Raw genomic sequence first — 17,341 nt, forward strand, 5'->3', positions numbered from 1 at the left:
GCTCCATCCCCAGACAGGCAAAAAAAAAAATACTCTCCTAGCTGGGTGTGGTGGTGCAAGTTTGTAATCCCAGCATTTGGGAGGCTGAGTCAGGAGGATCACAGTTCATGTATAGCCTCAGCTACTTAGGCCCTTTGCAACTCAGTGAGACTCTGTTTCAAAATAAAAATATAAAAAATAGGGCTGGGGTGTAGCTCAAGGGTAGAATGTCCCTGGATTCCATCCCCATCCCCAGTACTGCAAAAAAATGTACTTTCCTAAAATTGAACAATATGTAGTTACAGAAAAATGTTCTCTAAAATCCATATCCATCATATTTCTTGAAGCAAACACTTTTTAGTATATATCTATGCATTACTTTTTTCTACATGAAAAACCATTTTGCTTTAAAGCTTAATTATGGAAGTCCCTAAGGGGGTGGGTTGCATGTACTCTACCTGAGAATTTCTAGGTTTTTAATTTCTAGAAAAGAACATGCTATTCAGAATACATTTGCAATAAGTAAACATTGTAGGCATGGTGGCGCACGCTTGTAATCCCTGCAATTGAGAGGCGGAGAAAGGAGGATCGTGCTGGTTTGAAGCCAGCCTCGCTGGCTTAAGAGACCATGTTTCCAAATTTTAAAAATATCAAAATAGGTCTGGGAGTGTAACCTGGAGGTATAAGGGTTTGCAGGAACCCCAGTACCACCACCGAAAAAAAATAAGTAAACATTGTCTTTGTTTTTTTCTTGTTGTTGTTACTCGGGATTGAACCCAGGGTATTCTTCCCAGCTATACCTCCAACCCTTTTGATTTCTTATCAGGGTCTTGTTAGGTTTCTGAGGGTCATGCTAAATTGCTGAGGCTGGCCTTGAACTTGATATCCTCCTGCCTCAGTCTTCCAAGAACTGGGATTATAGCTATGCATCATTATACCAGGTTTAAAGTAATTTTAAGTGAGAATTGCTGAGTTTTGAAATCAGTCCTTCCTTGACAGCATTGAAATTCTGTGGAAAGATGCAGTGATTAATATTTTGAGCTAGAGCCGGGCGTGGTGGCGCACGCTTGTAATCACCGCGCTTGGGAGGCAGAGACAGGAGGATCGCGCAGGTTCGAAGCCAGCCGCGCGTGCGCTGGTTTAGGAGACCCTGTTTCCAAATAAAAATGTAAAAATAGGTCTGGGAGTGTAGCCCCGAGGTAGAAGGGCTTCCAGGAACCCCAGTACCACCAAAAAAAATATTTTGAGCTAGGATATTTTGTTTGAATATTTTGTTTGATTCACTACCAATAAGACTATGGTCAAATATTGAGCTATTATTCTACCTTAAATTAGAGATTTGCTATTCCTCATAAAACTTGGGGATAGTTACTTCTCTAAATCTTGGTTTCCACGTTTTCAAATTGGAAACATTAACACTATATCACCAGGTTGTTTAGTTTTTTAAAAGATTTTAAAAATACTTAATATACTCTGCTAGATATTGGTTATTACCAGTGATCTAAAATGTTTCTGGAGTCCTTAAGAAATCTTTATTTTTACTTGTTTATTGTGGTACTGGGAATTGAGCCTAGGACATCTAACACTGAGTTATACTCCCAGCTCTATTATATATATGTGTGTGTGTGTGTGTGTGTGTGTGTGTGTGTGTGTGTGTGTGTGTGTCACTGGGGATTGAACCCAGGGTGCTTTACCTCTGAGCTACAGCCACAGTCCTATTTTATTTTTTATTTTGAAACAGGGCCTCACCAAATCGTTGAAGCTGGCTTTGAACCTCTGATCCTCCTGTCTTAGCCTCCTAAGTACTGGGATTACAGCAGTGCACCACCATACCTGGCTTAATTTTAGTTCGAAACAGGGTCTTCATAAATTGCTGAGGCTTATCTGGAACCTGTGATCCTCCTGTCTCAGCCTCCCAAGTACTGGGATTACAGGTGTGTGCCACCATGCCTGGCTATCAAGACTTTAAAATTAAATTTTATTTTAGAATGCCAAAGCCACATGTTTTAAAATTCTAAATCCATACTAGACCAGAATAGCTAGCTGACAAATAGATTATATTCCAAGTATGCTTCCATACACCATTAACGAAATTAGAAAAATAATAGGAACTCTCTAGGGACATTGTTCTTCTATATTTCTTCATGTATATGTCCTTTTTTCACATGTGGTATTGTACAGTTGGAATTTAGGTTATGATGTGAGTTTCTTACCAAGTAACATTTTAAATAAGGGGATTATTTTCCTCGTGCTTATAGCCTTTGCATACGTAACTTCAAAGTGTGTTTAAAATCAACTAAGCTGGGCATGCTTGTAATCACAGTACTTAGGTGGCTGAGACAGGAGAATCCAGGTTCATGGTCAGCCTCAGTTACTTTTGTGTGTGTGTGTGGGGGGGGGGTCTGGGGTTCCTGCAAGCCCTTCTACCTCCGGGCTACATTCCCAGACCTATTTTATATATTTTTATTTTGGAAACAGGGTCTCTTAAGCCAGCGAGGCTGGCTCTGAACTAGCGTGATCCTCCTGTCTCCGCCTCCCCAGCTTGGGGATTACAAGCGTGGGCCACCACGCCCGGCCAGCCTCAGTTACTTAGGCCCTCTGCAACTTAGTGAGACCCTATTTCTTTCTTTTTTTTTTTCAGGTCTGGGGATGGAACCCAGAGGCATCCTACCTCCGAGCTACACCCCCTGCCCTATTTTTTATTCTTTATTTTGAAACCGGGTCTCACTGAGTTGCAGAGAGCCTCACTAAGTAGCTGAGGCTGTCCGCAAACTGCGATCCTCCAGGTCTCAGCCTCCCAAATGCTGGGATTACAAGCGTGCGCCACCACGCCCAGCTGTGAGACCCTATTTCTAAATAAAGAATAAAATACAGGGCTGGGGGTGAAGCTCGAAGGTATAATGCCCCTGGGTTCAAACCCCAGCACCACACACAAAAAAATAAAATCAGCTACCAGCAAGGTATGCTAGTGCATGCCTGTAATTCCAGTACTTGGCAGGCTGAGACAGGAGGATCCCTGAAGGTTCAAAGTCAGCCTCAGTTTAGTGAGATTCTCAGCAATTTAGTGAGACTGTGTTTCCATATAAAAAAGGGCTGGGGATGTAGCCAGGAGGTAGAAGGCCCCTGGGTTCCACGCTTAGTACCACAAAATAAGTAAATTAATCAATTAATTAGTTTAAAAAATCTGCTACCTTAGCTGAGTGTGGTGGTGCATGTACACCTGTAATACCAGTATTTGGGAGGCTGAGACAGGAGGATCACAGGTTCCAGGCCAGCCTCAACAATGTATTGAGACCCTTTTTTGAAATTAAAAATAAAAATGATTGGGGATGTATCTGAAGTATAATGACCCTGGGTTCAATCCCTAATACAAAAATAAAACAAATCAACTACCTTTTGCCAGGCATGGAGGTGCAGATCTATAATCCCAGTTACTTGGAAGGCTGAGGCAAGAGGTATGCAAGTTTGAGGTCAGCCTCAACAACATAGCAAGACCCTGTCTCAAAATAAAAAAGGCTGGGAATGTAGTTCAGTGGTAGAGTACCCCTGGATTCAATCCCCAGTACCGCAATAAATAAATAAATCTACTACATTTTTTGGAACTGTTGGAAGTTTAAATATGAGTATAATATTTATAAATGCCTAGCTATTATTCTTTGAAAACAGGTCCAGACCATATTTCAAGACTGATGAAAATAATTTCATATGTAATTAATATAATAATGGAAACTCTGGTGAGCTTTTTGTGAAATAATGACCTCCCCCCCTTTTTTTGCAGTACTAGTGATTGAACCCAAGGGCATTCTACCTCCAAGCTCTACACCTTCAGCCTGCCTGCTTGCCAATGCTTGCTTGCTTGCTTTTTTATTTTTGTGGTACTGGGGATGGAATCAAGGGATATTCTACCTTCTAGCTACACCCCCAGCTCTATTTTTTCTTTTGAAACATGGTCTCACTGAGTTGCAAAGGGCCTCACTAAGTAGTAGCTGAGACTATCTTCTAACTGTGATCCTCCTGTCTCAACCTCCCAAATATTGGGATTACAGGCGTACACCACCACATGCATCTTTTCATTCCATATTTTTTATTCTTTATTTTAAAACAGGGTCTCACTCAGTTAACAGGTCCTCACTAAATAGCTGAGGCTGGCTGCAAACCTTCGAAGCTCCTGTCTTGGTCTCCCAAGTACTGGGATTACAAGCGTGCACCACCATTCCTGGCAATAATGAACCTTTTTTTTTTTTTTTTTTTTTTTTGCTATGCTAGGGATGGAACTCAGGGGCATTGTACCTCCAAGTTACACCTCCAGCCTCATTTTTTATTCTATATTTTGAAGCAGGGTCTCACTGTGTTGCAAAGGGCCTCACTAAGTAGCTGAGGCTGTCCTTGAACCAGATTTTCCTGTCTCATCCTCCCAAATGCTGGGATTATAAGCTTGTGCCACCACACCTGGCTAATAATCAACCTTTTAATGATTGTTTTATAGAGTATATGACCACAGCACTAGAAGGAAGTTGTGGATCCACATCCATCTTAGTATAGTTTAATATCTTTTTTGGCACCGGGGACTAAATCCAGAGGGATTCTACCTCCTAGCTACATCACCAGCCCTCCCCCTTTTTGAAACAGAGTCTTGCTAGATTGTAAAGGGTCTCGATAAGTTTCTAAGGCTGGCCTTGAACCTGCAATCCTACTGTCTTAGCCTCTTAAGAACTGGATAGACAGGTGTGTGCCACCATGCCCAGTGAAAGGCCATTATTCATTTTAAACCTGTTTCAGCCTCCCAAGAACTGTGTTGACAGGTGTCTGCCACCATGCCTAGCTAGTATAAGTCATGATTCATTGTAAAATCTGGTTATTTAAGCAATCAGTGGTTACAGGAGAGCAGTTAGTGGTGTGTGGGGGGACAGGATACAAGGGATTAAACCCAGGGACATTCTACTTCTGAGCTACAACCCCAGCCTTTTTTTTTAAATTTGAAACATGGTCTCATTAGGTTGCTGAAAGTCTTGTTACTTTGCCGAGGCTGGCCAAAACCCTGGGATCTTCCTATCTCAGCTTCAGTACTGGGATAACAGGCATGCAACACCATGCCCGGCTAGTATAGGTTATTATCTATTGTAAAATGTGATCATTTAAGTAGTCATTCATTAAGGGAGAGTGGTTAAATTCGTTAATAGTGTTTTTCACTGTCTCTGGATTCTGAGTAAGTTTAACTTTTATAACCGAGTTGATATTCTAAGATCTGTTACATGTTATGTATTTTTCCCCGTTTCTACTGAATTGTTAATCAGTATCATTACTGTTGTTTCAAAAATGCAGCTACGAATCCTTGATAATTTTCAATCTTATTTAAGCCCTGTTTGCTAGATGTAAGAAAGAAAAGTAATTGATATTTTATTCTATGGTTGGTTTCATTTCTGCAAAAAGGTCATTTATATTTTATTGCTGTATCATTTTTGTAAAGTTGTGTATATGCTTTCCCTTCTTTAAACTTACTGTTTTAAAAATAAGACCTAACCCATTAGGCTAGTGACTAGAAGTCAGCTCCATGGCAGGAATTCAGTATCCTTATTGTCTGTTAAGTAAATATTTGCATTTTATTTGCTACATGTTTAGACTGTCTTTGGGGTGTGCCTATTTTCCAAACAGGGCTTTTTTCGGGGAAGGTTACTGGAGGTTGAACCCAGAGGCATTGTACTTCCATGCTATATATTCAGCCCTATTTTAATTTTTATTTGGAAACAGGATCTCACTAGGTTGCTTAGAGCCTCCTAAGTATTGGGATTACAGCTATGTACCACCATACCTGGCTTGCTTCAAACTTAAAAAAATATTTATTGGCACATAGTAATTGTACATAATTATGAGGTAAATAGTTAAATGTTCATATATGCATATAGTTATTTGCTGTTTCCTTCTCCATACCTTCCTTTTACCTTCTTCTTTCTTGCATAATTCTTTCCACTACTCTACTGATTTCTCTTCTAATTTTTATGAGGTCTTTTTTTGTGATACTGGGGATTGAACCCAAGAACATTCTACCTCTGAGCTACATCACCAGCCCTATTTTTTATTCTTTATTTTGAAACAGGGTCTCACTAAGTTGTGGAGGGCCTCAGCCTCCCAGATGCTTGGATAAACAAGCATGTGCTACTACACCTGGCGATGAGGTCTCTTGTTTTCTTTTTGTGGTACTGAGGATGGAACCCAGGGCATTCTACCTCTGAGCTACACCCCTGCCCGATTTTTATTCTTTATTTTGAAACAGGGTTTCACTGAGTTGCAAAGGGCCTCACTAAGTAGCTGAGGCCGTCCCCGAACCGCGATCCTCTGGTCTCAGCCTCCAGAATGCTGGGGTTACAAGCGTGCGCCACCACGCCCAGCCACTCTTTTGTTTTCTTTTTTCCCTCTAGTTTCCACATATGAGAGAAAACATGTGGCTCATGATTTTCGGAGTCTGACTGATCTCCCTTAGCAAGACTTTCTGTAGTTCCTTCCATTTTTTCCTGCAAATGACGTAATTTTGTTTTTATGGCTGAGTAAAACTCATGCATGTTAGGCAAGTGCTCCACCACTCAGCCATATCCTCAACCTCCTTGAAACGTCATGTACTGCCTTCCAGATAAACACAGGTGAAACTGTATGCTTATAAAGCCTGGCTTAATTCTTAGTATTCTCTCTAGTTATTTATTCATTTGTCTTTGGAACTTCCTCTTTAGCCCAGGAAAATTTTCTAGACTTGCCATCCCTGAAAGGCTGGCTTAGGTTGCCTTCATATCTCTGCTTGTCTCCACTACAGCACCTGGCACACTCTGTTGTAATGACATGTTTTCTGTCAACTTTTCTCATATGTGCAGGGCACATTACTAATTGTAGATTCATTTGTTATTTAATTCTTAATATGTTTACAGGGTTCAAAACTCAAAATGTACTCAAGAATATATCCATACATGACCCTGTAGTTTTTGTCATCAAGGAAAGTCTAAGTGATGGATATACACATAAAAAGAGAAGTAGTATTGACTTAGTGGCAAGTCATTGCGGTATGATGGGTACAAGTGCTATGAGTCACTGGCAGCTGAGGCATCGGGAAGAACCTATTGGAAGAAGAGGGAGCTTGCTGAGTAGTAAGAGAAAATAGTATCTTTTGTGAGAAGATAAATAGATATGTCAAGGTACAGTGATGCACATCTCTAATCCCAGTACTTTGGAGGCAAAGAGGAGAGGATGGCAGAGAGGATTGAAGATTCAAGGCCAGCCTCAGCAATTCAGTGAGATCCTGTTTCAAAATAAAAATGGCTAGGGTGTATCTTAGAGGTAGAATGTCCCTAGGTTTGATCCCTAGTACTGAAATGAAAATTTAAAAAGCTCTTTTATGGGAGAAAGGAGAACACAGCAGTATTTTAGAAATATAGCAAATTAGGAATTTCATATAAATAATTGAAGCTGGGTATGGTGGTACATATCAGTAATCCCAGTACGTAAGAGGCTGAGACAGGAAGATCGCAGGTTGAGACCAGTCTCAGCAATTTAGGCCCTCAGAAACCTAGTGAGATTTTGTTTCAGAACAAAAAATAAAAAGGGGCTGGAGTTATACTCAGGGGTTAGAATTCTCTGGGTTCAATCCCCAGTACCCAAACCTGAAAACAAGAAAAGTAATTGGGAATTACTCCCAAGTGGAGAAGATAGGGTATGTGGCATATCACACATATGACAGAATCTAAGCAGGGAAATCAGAAATGCTAAGAAAATAAATTTAAAGCCGGGTGTGATGGCGCACATTTGTAATCCCAGCATTCAGGAGGCTGAGACCGAAGGATCAGAGGATCACGATTTGCAGACAGCCTCAATTACTTAGTGAGGCCCTCTGCAACTTAGTGAGACCCCTTTTCAAAATAAAGAATAAAAGCTAGGGCCTCACTTAATAGCTGAGGCTGTCTTGCGAACCTCACTGGGATCCTTCTGTCTCAGCCTCCCAAATGCTGAGATTTTCAAGAGTGTGCTACCAAGCCAGGCTTTTTTTCCTTCCTTCCTTCCTTCCTTCCTTCCTTCCTTCCCTCCCTCCCTCCCTCCCTCCCTCCCTCCCTCCCTCCCTCCTTCCTTCCTTCCTTCCTTCCTTCCTTCCATTTATTTTGCAGGTCTGGGGATGTAACCCCAGGGCCATTCTAGCTCTGAGCTACACCCCTGCCTTATTTTTTATTCTTTATTTTGAAACAGGGTCTCATTGAGTTGCAAAGGGCCTCATCACTAAGTAGCTGAGGCTCTCTGCGAACTGCTTTACAATCCTCTAGTCTCAGCTTCCTGAATGCTGGGATTACAAGTGTGAGCCACCACACCCGGTAGATAAGTGGGTTCTTTAAGCTTTCTTTTCATTTGCTAATTTACTTACTGGACCTGCTTTGCTGGGAATGTAACTTCCAAATACCTACTTAAAAAATTCCATTCCAACCAACAGAACTTGGATGCCCACCTAGAGTCAATTTTAAAGGAATTTTTCTTTTCTGTTATGGTGCGAAAGAAATCTTAGTATTATACCTAAGTCATTACCAGTTGGAATTGTAGGTTATATCAGAGTTCACTAGATTGTTGTTTTAAATTGGGAAGATTTTTTTCCTGTACTGAGACAGAGATATTCTACTGTTGAAGTGTACATCTCTCCATCCTTTTGAGAAAAAAATGGGTATAGTCGTGCACACCTCTAATAACAGTACTGGAGGGACTGAGACAGAAGGATCACAGGTTCGAAGCCAGCCTTAGCAGTTTAGCGAGACTCAGCAACCTAGCGAAACCTTCTTTCTTTCTTTCTTTCTTTCTCTCTCTTTCTTTCTTTCTTTCTTTCTTTCTTTCTTTCCTTCTTTCTTTCGTGGGTAGAACCCAGGTGTATTATACCTTCAAGCTATACCCCCAGCCTGATTTTTTATTCTTTATTTTGAAGCAGGGTCTCACTGAGTTGCAAAGGGCCTTATTAAGTAGTAGCTGAGACTTCCTTGAACAGGATCCGATCCTGCGTGTGACACCATGCCCCAATCCTGCCCTGCTTAAGACTCTGTTTCAAATAAAACAAAAAAAATATCCAGGGCCAGTGATGCAGGCCTCTAATCCCAGTATTTGAGAGTCTGAGACAAGAGGACTCTAAGTTTGAGGCCAGTTTGGGCAACTAAGTGAGACCCTCTTTTAAATTAAATCAAACCGGGCATGGTTGTACACACTTATAATACCAGTACTTGGATCGGCTGAGACAGGAAGATCTCAGGTTTGCAGTCAGCCTCAGCAACTTAGTGAGCCCTTGTTTCAAAATAAAAGAATAAAAATCAGGCTAGGGTGTAGCTCAGAGTTAGAATGCCCCTGGATTCCTTTCCCAGAACCATAAAAAAGGAAAAAAAAATCAAAGGGCTCAGGGGTATAGCTTGGCCATAGGATAGCCCTGGGCTCAACCCCCAGTACACCCCCCACAAATAAGATACAAAGTAAAAAGAGGGCAAAGGGTGTATTCCCCAGTAACACACACACACACACACAGAATAATACAGCTTTTGTTTTTTGTGGTACTGGAGATTGAACCTAGGGACACTTTACCTCTGAGCTACATCCCTAGCCCTATTTTTTATTCTTTATTTTGAAACAGGGTCTCACTCAGTTGTGGTGGGCCTCACTAAGTAGCTGAGGTTAGCAGCGAACCTGTGATTCTTCTGTCTCAGCCTCCCAAGTACTGAGATTACAAGCGTGCACCACCATGCCCAGCATAATAAAGCCTTTATATGTAGTTGTTTGATACAAACTGGATGTCTTCACAGGGTAGAACTTGATTTTCTCAATCCTTATTTTTTCATGATAAATGGATTAATTTGGTTTTGATACAGTATATTATGAAAATTTTCATCACCCACAATGATATGTTTTGTTGCTTTACTCTTATTGTCTTACATAGATGAATAATACTTCCTAATAAGTTAACATTGTAGAAATATCAAAATAATAGAAATTTCATATAAATAATTGAAAAATACCCCAAGTCTTCTAAGTAAATATGTGTTTAATCTTACAGGCTGTAGAAAATCTCTGTTCTTACAAGATTTCTGCAAACTTATACAAACAACTGAGGCAGATATGTGAAGATCATATCAAAGCACAGATTCATCAATTCAGAGAATATCCTTTTAAAACAAAACACTTACATTTTTGTCTTCTTTCTGTCTGGCACTATATAACCTAGCTTGAATTGGAATGCCTATTTTATCGATTTGTTATTTTTGTCTTTTATGTTTCTACAAAATTTTGGCTTTTCAGCTTTAATTAAATTCCAAATCTACAAGTGGTATTCATGTAAATAAACTTTCCTTATATCTTTACTCTTTTTATCCTAACAAATTTCCATTAGCGGTAAAGGAAAAATAATCTAAGGGAAATCATAATTGTAAAACATAATGCTTGGTTATGCTCAAGATTTGCTTCTAAGGTGCTTTTTAGTGAGATCTAAAATTTTTTGGCACTTCAAGAAATAGAATTTTATTCCGTAATGAAGTAGTATTTGGATTCATTTAGTGTCTAGTATATTCAATATGTAAGACAAATGTGCTCTTAAATTGCTTATATTACCTGTAGCAAACACTTTGAAATATCCTTAACATGTATCTCATGGATTCTTTGGATAGTGTCCTTTTCCTGAAGAAGATTGATAAATGCTGGCAAAATCATTGTAGGCAAATGGTGAGCTGGTAAAGTATTAATTTCCACTAAACACTATAATTAAACACATTTCTTCTAGGATAGGAGTGTTACTTTTTAAAGCTTTGCATTTGAGAGACAGCCTCAATAACTCTTCTTCTTCTCAGTTGGAAACTAATTCTGGTTGAGTTTTTATTTTAAAACTAGAAATTACAGGTAAATCAACATTTCAAAATGGCTTGTGTCTTAGAGCCATCATTTTATTTTATTTTATTTTATTTTTTTGCGGGTCTGGGGATGGAACCCAGAGGCATTGGACCTCTGAGCTACACCCCGCGCCCAATTTTTTATTCTTAATTTTGAAACAGGGTCTCACTGAGTTGCAGCGGGCCTCACTAAGTAGCTGAGGCTGTCCACGAACCACGATCCTCTGGTCTCAGCCTCCCGAATGCTGGGATTACAATCACATGCCACCACCATGCCTGGCTCTTTTTTTAATTTTTTGAAATGGATCTCCCTCTGTTGTCCAGGCTTTTCTCTTTTTTCCTGGGCTAGTTCCTTACCTCATCAGCTTAAGCAATCCTTCTGCTTCAGCCTTCTGAAGCTTGGTGTGCCCCATTCATTGCACATGACTTTTACAGTCCTTTTTATTTTTATCACACTGAACCAAAAATTATATATCTCATTAAAAGGTTACATTTTATCTGTCAATCTGTGTTTTTTTTGTGGGGAGGTACTAGCGATTGAACCACGAGGTATTCTATCTCCAACCTACACCCCTAGCCATTTTGTTATTTATTTATTTTTGTGGTACTGGGAATTGAATCTAGGGCCATTCTACCTCCATGCTGCATCTGCAAACCTATTTTATTTATTTATTTATTTATTTATTTATTTATTTATTTATTTATTTATGTTTTCCGGTATCGGGGGTAGAAACCAGGGGCATTGTACCTCTGAGCTACACAACCAGACCTATTTTTTAGTCTTTTAATTTTTTTGAAACAGGGTCTCACTGAGTTGGGAAGGGCCTTGCTAAGTAGGTAATAAGGCTGTCTGCAAACTGATCCTCCAGTGTTCGCTTCCCAAATGCTGAGATTACAAGTGGGCACCACCACACCTACACCCAGCAATTTTTTATTTTTATTTTTTATTTTTTGGTGGTACTGGGTGTGGAACCCAGAGGCTTTCTACCTCGGGGCTATACTCCCAGACCTTTTTTATATTTTATTTGGAAACAGGGTCTCACTAAGTTGCTGAAAGCCTCACTAAGTAGATGAGGCTGGCTTTGAACCTGTGCGATCCTCCTATCTCGGCCTCCCAAGTGCGGGGATTACAAACGTACGCCACCACGCCCAGCAAATTTTTTTTTAAATTTTGAAACAGGATCTCACTAAGTAGCCAAGGGCCTCAGTAAGTTGCTGAGGCTGGCTGTGTACCTGTGATCCACTTGCCTCCCAAGTACTGGGATTACAAATGTATGCCACCATGCCCACCTTTTTTTGTGTGTGTGTGGTGCTGGGGATTGTGCGCAGAGGCATTCTTCCTTCTAAACTACCCCCAGGCCGATTTTTTATTTCTTATTTGGAAACAGGATCTTCATAGGTTGCTGAGAGCCTCACTAAGTTGCTGAGACTGGCTTTGATCCTGCGATTCTACTGGCTCAGTCTCCCAAGTACTGGGATTACAATTGTGCACCATCATGCTCAACTCTATTTTGAAACGGGGTCACAGTAAGATTCTGAGGGTGTCTTGGAACCTGCAATCCTCCATCTCTGCCACCTAAATAGTGGAATTACAGGCATGTTCCACCACACCCAGTTTATCTATCAATCTCAATGATTATCTCATCTACTATTTGTTTACCTGTGAAGGTGCCTAAATGATAAATTTTTATTCAGATCACAAACTTTTTCCTTCTCTCTAGACTGGTATTAGTTTATTCCTTCTATAACTTATTATCTTAAAATCCATTGTTCTCCACAAAATTCCACAAGTACAATTTAAGTCAACTTCACCCAATAGCACTATTGCTAAGGAAGAATTATATTGCTGTCCCCTTGATTATGTTTTTATTTTCACTTCTCAAGTAGCAAAGGAGTCATAGAACTATTGAAAGTGTTTTTATTTTTTTTAGAAACCACAGCAAATATAAGACCATAGAATAGATTGATGAAAATATAGATATATTCTTAGGTAGATGTGTTTGTCTACATGTGTTTAATTCTGGTAGTCTAGTACAGTACAAAGCCCTTCAGTTTTCTTGTTTGTTTTGTAGTACTAGGAATAGAAGCCAGGGCCTTGCACATGCTAGGCAAGCACTCCACAGTTGATCTATAACTTCAGTTTTTTTATTTTATTGAGACCAAGAATTTCAGCCTCACAAAATATAAAAATTGTTTCTCTTTTTCATTGCAGATCATGATCAGGAGCATTTTTTTGTTTCTGGATAGAACTTATGTTCTTCAGAATTCAATGCTACCTTCCATTTGGTAAGGATACCAGAAAAATATAATGAAGATTTTTTTTAAAAAGCACGGTCTTTTGTGTGTGTGTGTGTGTGTGTGTGTGTGTGTGTGTGTGTGGTACTGGGGGTGGAACCCAGGGGCTTTTCTACCTCCGGGCTACATTCCCAGACCTATTTTGTACTTTATTTGGAAACATGGTCTCACTAAGTTACTGAGAGCCTCACTAAGAAGCTGAGGCTGGCTTCGAACCTGCGCGATCCTCCTGTCTTAGCCTCCCAAATGCTGGGATTACAAGCGTGCGCCACCACGCCCGGCTAAAAAAATCACAGTCTTAAGTATACTACTGAAAGAAAGCAATACTATAAGCCGGGCGTGGTGGCGCACGCTTGTAATCCCAGTATTTGAGAGGCTGAAACCTGGAGGATCGCGGTTCACAGACAGCCTCAGCTACATAAAAGAAAAAAAGAAAGCAATACTATGACTATTCTAAAACTTCACATTTGTCTTCTAGCCCATTATTCATTAGAAGTTTACTATCTTAATTATATTTTTCCTGTACTAATACTGAAGATAGCTAACTTTAATATATATAAAATTTCTGTTAGGCAGCCAGATTAAAGATTAGTAGAATATCAGTGAGTGAATCATTTTGATTCTCATCAAGAGTTCATTATTTATTTATTTATTTATTTATTTATTTATTTTTGTGGGTCTGTGGATGGAACCCAGGGGCATTTGACCTCCGAGCTACACCCCCTGCCCTGTTTTTTATTCTTTATTTTGAAACCTGGTCTCACTGAGTTGCAGAGGGCCTCAATAAGTAGCTGAGGTTGTCCGCAAACTGCGATTCTCCAGTCTCAGCGTCCCAATGCTGGGAGTTCATTAAATTTTTAAACAATATTAAGGAAAAATTTATAAATAAAAGTAGAATAGTGTAATGAACTCTTCTTTCCATCATGTGTCTAGCATATAACTACAGCAGTGACCTGAGTTAACCAGTTTTTTCTTTGTACTGAGTATTGAATCCTGGGATATTCTACCTTGAGCTATACCCTCAGTCCACTATTTATTTATTTATTTATTTATTTATGTATTTATTTTTGTGGTACTAGGGGTAGAACCCAGGGCCATTCTACCTTCGAGTTACACTTCCAGTCCTATTTTTTATTGTTTATTTTGAAGTAGGGTCTCAGTACATTGCCGAGGGCCTCACTAAGTAGCTGAGGCTGGCCATGAACCTGCGATCCTCCTTTCTCAACTTTCCAAGCACTGAGATTACAAGTGCATACCTTCATGCCCAGCCACTTTTTATTTATTTATTTATTTATTTATTTATTTATTTATTGCAGGTCTGGGGATAGAACCCAGGGGCATTCGACCTCCGAGCTACACCCCCTGCCCTATTTTTTATTCTTTTTATTTTGAAACCGGGTCTCACTAAGTTGCAGAGGGCCTCACTAAGTACCTGAGGCTGTCCGCGAACCGTGATCCTCTGGGTCTCAGCCTCCCAAATGCTGGGATTACAAGCGTGCGCCACCATGCCCGGCTCACTTTTTATTTTGAAACAGAATTTCACTAAGTTGCTGAGGTTGGCATTGAACTTGTGATCTTTCTGTCTCAGCATCCCAAGGATTGGGTTTACAGGTATGCACCACCATGCCAGGCGAGTTAAATGATTTTGAAATACTGAAACTAGTTAATGAATGAACAAATAAGCTAGCCAGGTGTGGTGGCGCATGCTTGTAATCCCAGCATTTGGGAGGCTGAGACAAGAGGATCAAAGGTTCAAAGCCAGCCTCAGCTATTTAGTGAAGCTCTTTGCAACTCAGTGAGACCCTGTTTCAAAATAAAGAATAAAAAATAGGGCTGGGGGTATCGCTTGGAGGTAGAATGCTCTTGGGTTCTATCCTCAGCACTGAAAAAAAACAACAACAAATAAGCTTTCAGTATCAATATGGTAAAAATCATGTCTTTGAAGTAATTTTATCTCTTGATTTGACAAACCAGTAGTCTACCACATGAAATAAATATAAAAAAAAACTTAGTTACGGAGGAAGGCAAGAATTCTGCTTCAGTTCTCATTGTAGACAAAATGAGTTTTGTCTATAATGTATCTGAGTTTTATATATACTTTATTAATGTTATTCAAAATTAAATATGTGAATTTTATCCTTTTACAATGTCTGCTTCAAAGCTTGGAACTCTAAGAAATTAAGCAAGCCTCTTCAAAAGTGGTATTGTTGTCAGTTAATTCAGATTATATATATATTTTTTTATTTTAGGGACATGGGACTGGAGTTATTTAGAGCTCATATTATAAGTGATCAGAAAGTTCAGAATAAGACAATCGATGGCATTCTTCTCTTAATTGAGAGGGAAAGAAATGGCGAAGCAATTGACAGAAGTTTACTCCGAAGCCTTTTAAGTATGCTCTCCGATTTGCAAGTGAGTTATTCTATTACCTACTGAGCTGATTGCTATCCCAGTTTGAAGTTTAAAAACATATTCATAGTGCTCTTAAGATTGAAAGTATTCAGTAAATCCTTCATGAACAAGTAAACTTGTTTATTGTGTTCCCTTGCCCAGATTTATCAAGATTCTTTTGAACAACGATTTTTGGAAGAAACTAACCGGCTTTATGCAGCTGAAGGTCAAAAGTTAATGCAAGAAAGAGAGGTATCTAAAAATCATGATTAATTATATTCCACTGTCTCTTAGAATAGACCTTACTTTTTAAATCATAAACTTCCCTTTGCATTTATCTTCCCAACATTTTGATGCTTTTCTCTCTGTAGGTGCTCCTTTCTTTTCTTTCTTCTTAAAGGCCAGAATTGTGGATCATAAACTCTACCTATAACTTTACATATGATTCAACCCTGTCACATTTGACAGGGCTACTCCCAGGATCTTTTGGAACTTGAAATTTTCTGAATGATTTATGGGGAGGAAAACAATAATATAAAAAACTATCTTTGTAGGTTCCTGAGTATCTTCATCATGTTAATAAACGTCTAGAAGAAGAAGCAGACAGACTTATTACTTACTTAGATCAGACCACCCAGTAAGTATTACATGCTCAGCCTAATAGTTTTAAACTGTCGTTAAATCACTTTAGGCAATATAGGCATGTTCGTAACTATTTTCAGGTGTGATATAAAATTGTTTTCGTAATGCAGGCTTCAAGCTATTATTTTCCCTAGCTAATTAGATTTAATCAAGGATTTGATTATTGGTTTTGTGTTTAGGATGCAATTTTAAAATAGTATTAGAGGCCGATGTGATCTTTAAAATCTTTAGGCTGATGAAAACTCAGTGCTTATTCACAGGAGAAACTGTTTTTCTACTTAAATATTACCAATCACACGGTTCCTGTAAGCAGTATAGATAATGTTTGTACCTTCCCAGTATGGAGAAACTTGGAAAAAAGCCAGCCATAGCAAGACCATGGACATATTGATTTCATTATGTAAATCAGTTTACAAATACATGTTTTTTCTTCTTTTTGGCATATAGTAACTCTGAGTACTATTAAATTTATATTTGATAGGGATGAACCTAAAATGAGATATTTATCTTATTTTCCTTTGGGAGAGACTTTAAGTTTTCTGGACAGCCAGATGTCAATAATTCTAAATTTTTTTTGTAGGAAGTCATTAATTGCCACTGTAGAAAAACAACTTCTAGGTGAACACTTAACAGCAATTCTTCAAAAAGGTAATTGGGAATTTACAAATAACTGATTACTCTAAAATTGGTAGTGGCAAACTAGTAGCAATTTTTTTTAACATTACCATTTTAAAAGCTTGATAGTAGCCAGGCGTGGTGGCGCACGCTTGTAATCCCAGCATTTGGGAGGCTGAGACCAGAGGATCGCAGTTCACAGACAGCGTCAGCTACTTAGTGAGGCCCTCTGCAACTCAGTGAGACCCTGTTTCAAAATAAAGGATAAAAAATAGCCGGGCGTGGTGGCACACGCTTGTAATCCCCACGCTTGGGAGGCAGAGACAGGAGGATCGCGCAGGTTCGAAGCCAGCCGCGCATGCTGGTTTAGGAGACCCTGTTTCCAAATAAAAATGTGCAAATAGGTCTGGGAGTGTAGCCCAGAGGTAGAAGGGCTTCCAGGAACCCCAGTACCACAAAAAAAAAAAAAAGAATAAAAAATAGGGCAGGGGGTGTAGCTGGGAGGTGAAATGTCCCTGAGTTCCATCCCCAGACCCACACACACA

At 39.4% G+C, this 17,341-nt stretch overlaps 1 protein-coding gene across 2 annotated transcripts in view; it reads left to right on the top strand.

Annotated features, from left to right (window-relative positions):
* The window catches only part of CUL4B (cullin 4B), a gene marked incomplete at both ends in the record, with an annotated part of 48,727 nt that overhangs the window by 8,842 nt on the left and 22,544 nt on the right, over positions 1–17,341 (top strand). For both annotated transcript variants that reach the window (XM_080718781.1, XM_080718782.1), the window contains 7 exons: positions 10,028–10,131; positions 10,620–10,689; positions 13,066–13,139; positions 15,398–15,560; positions 15,702–15,791; positions 16,094–16,176; positions 16,762–16,829. In XM_080718781.1, the coding sequence (XP_080574907.1) occupies positions 10,028–10,131; positions 10,620–10,689; positions 13,066–13,139; positions 15,398–15,560; positions 15,702–15,791; positions 16,094–16,176; positions 16,762–16,829 (652 nt within the window). The remainder of the gene's footprint in view (positions 1–10,027; positions 10,132–10,619; positions 10,690–13,065; positions 13,140–15,397; positions 15,561–15,701; positions 15,792–16,093; positions 16,177–16,761; positions 16,830–17,341) is intronic.

The sequence above is a fragment of the Muscardinus avellanarius genome (genome assembly GCF_963383645.1).
Source record: "Muscardinus avellanarius genome assembly, chromosome: X".
Classification (NCBI taxonomy): Eukaryota; Metazoa; Chordata; class Mammalia; order Rodentia; family Gliridae; genus Muscardinus; species Muscardinus avellanarius.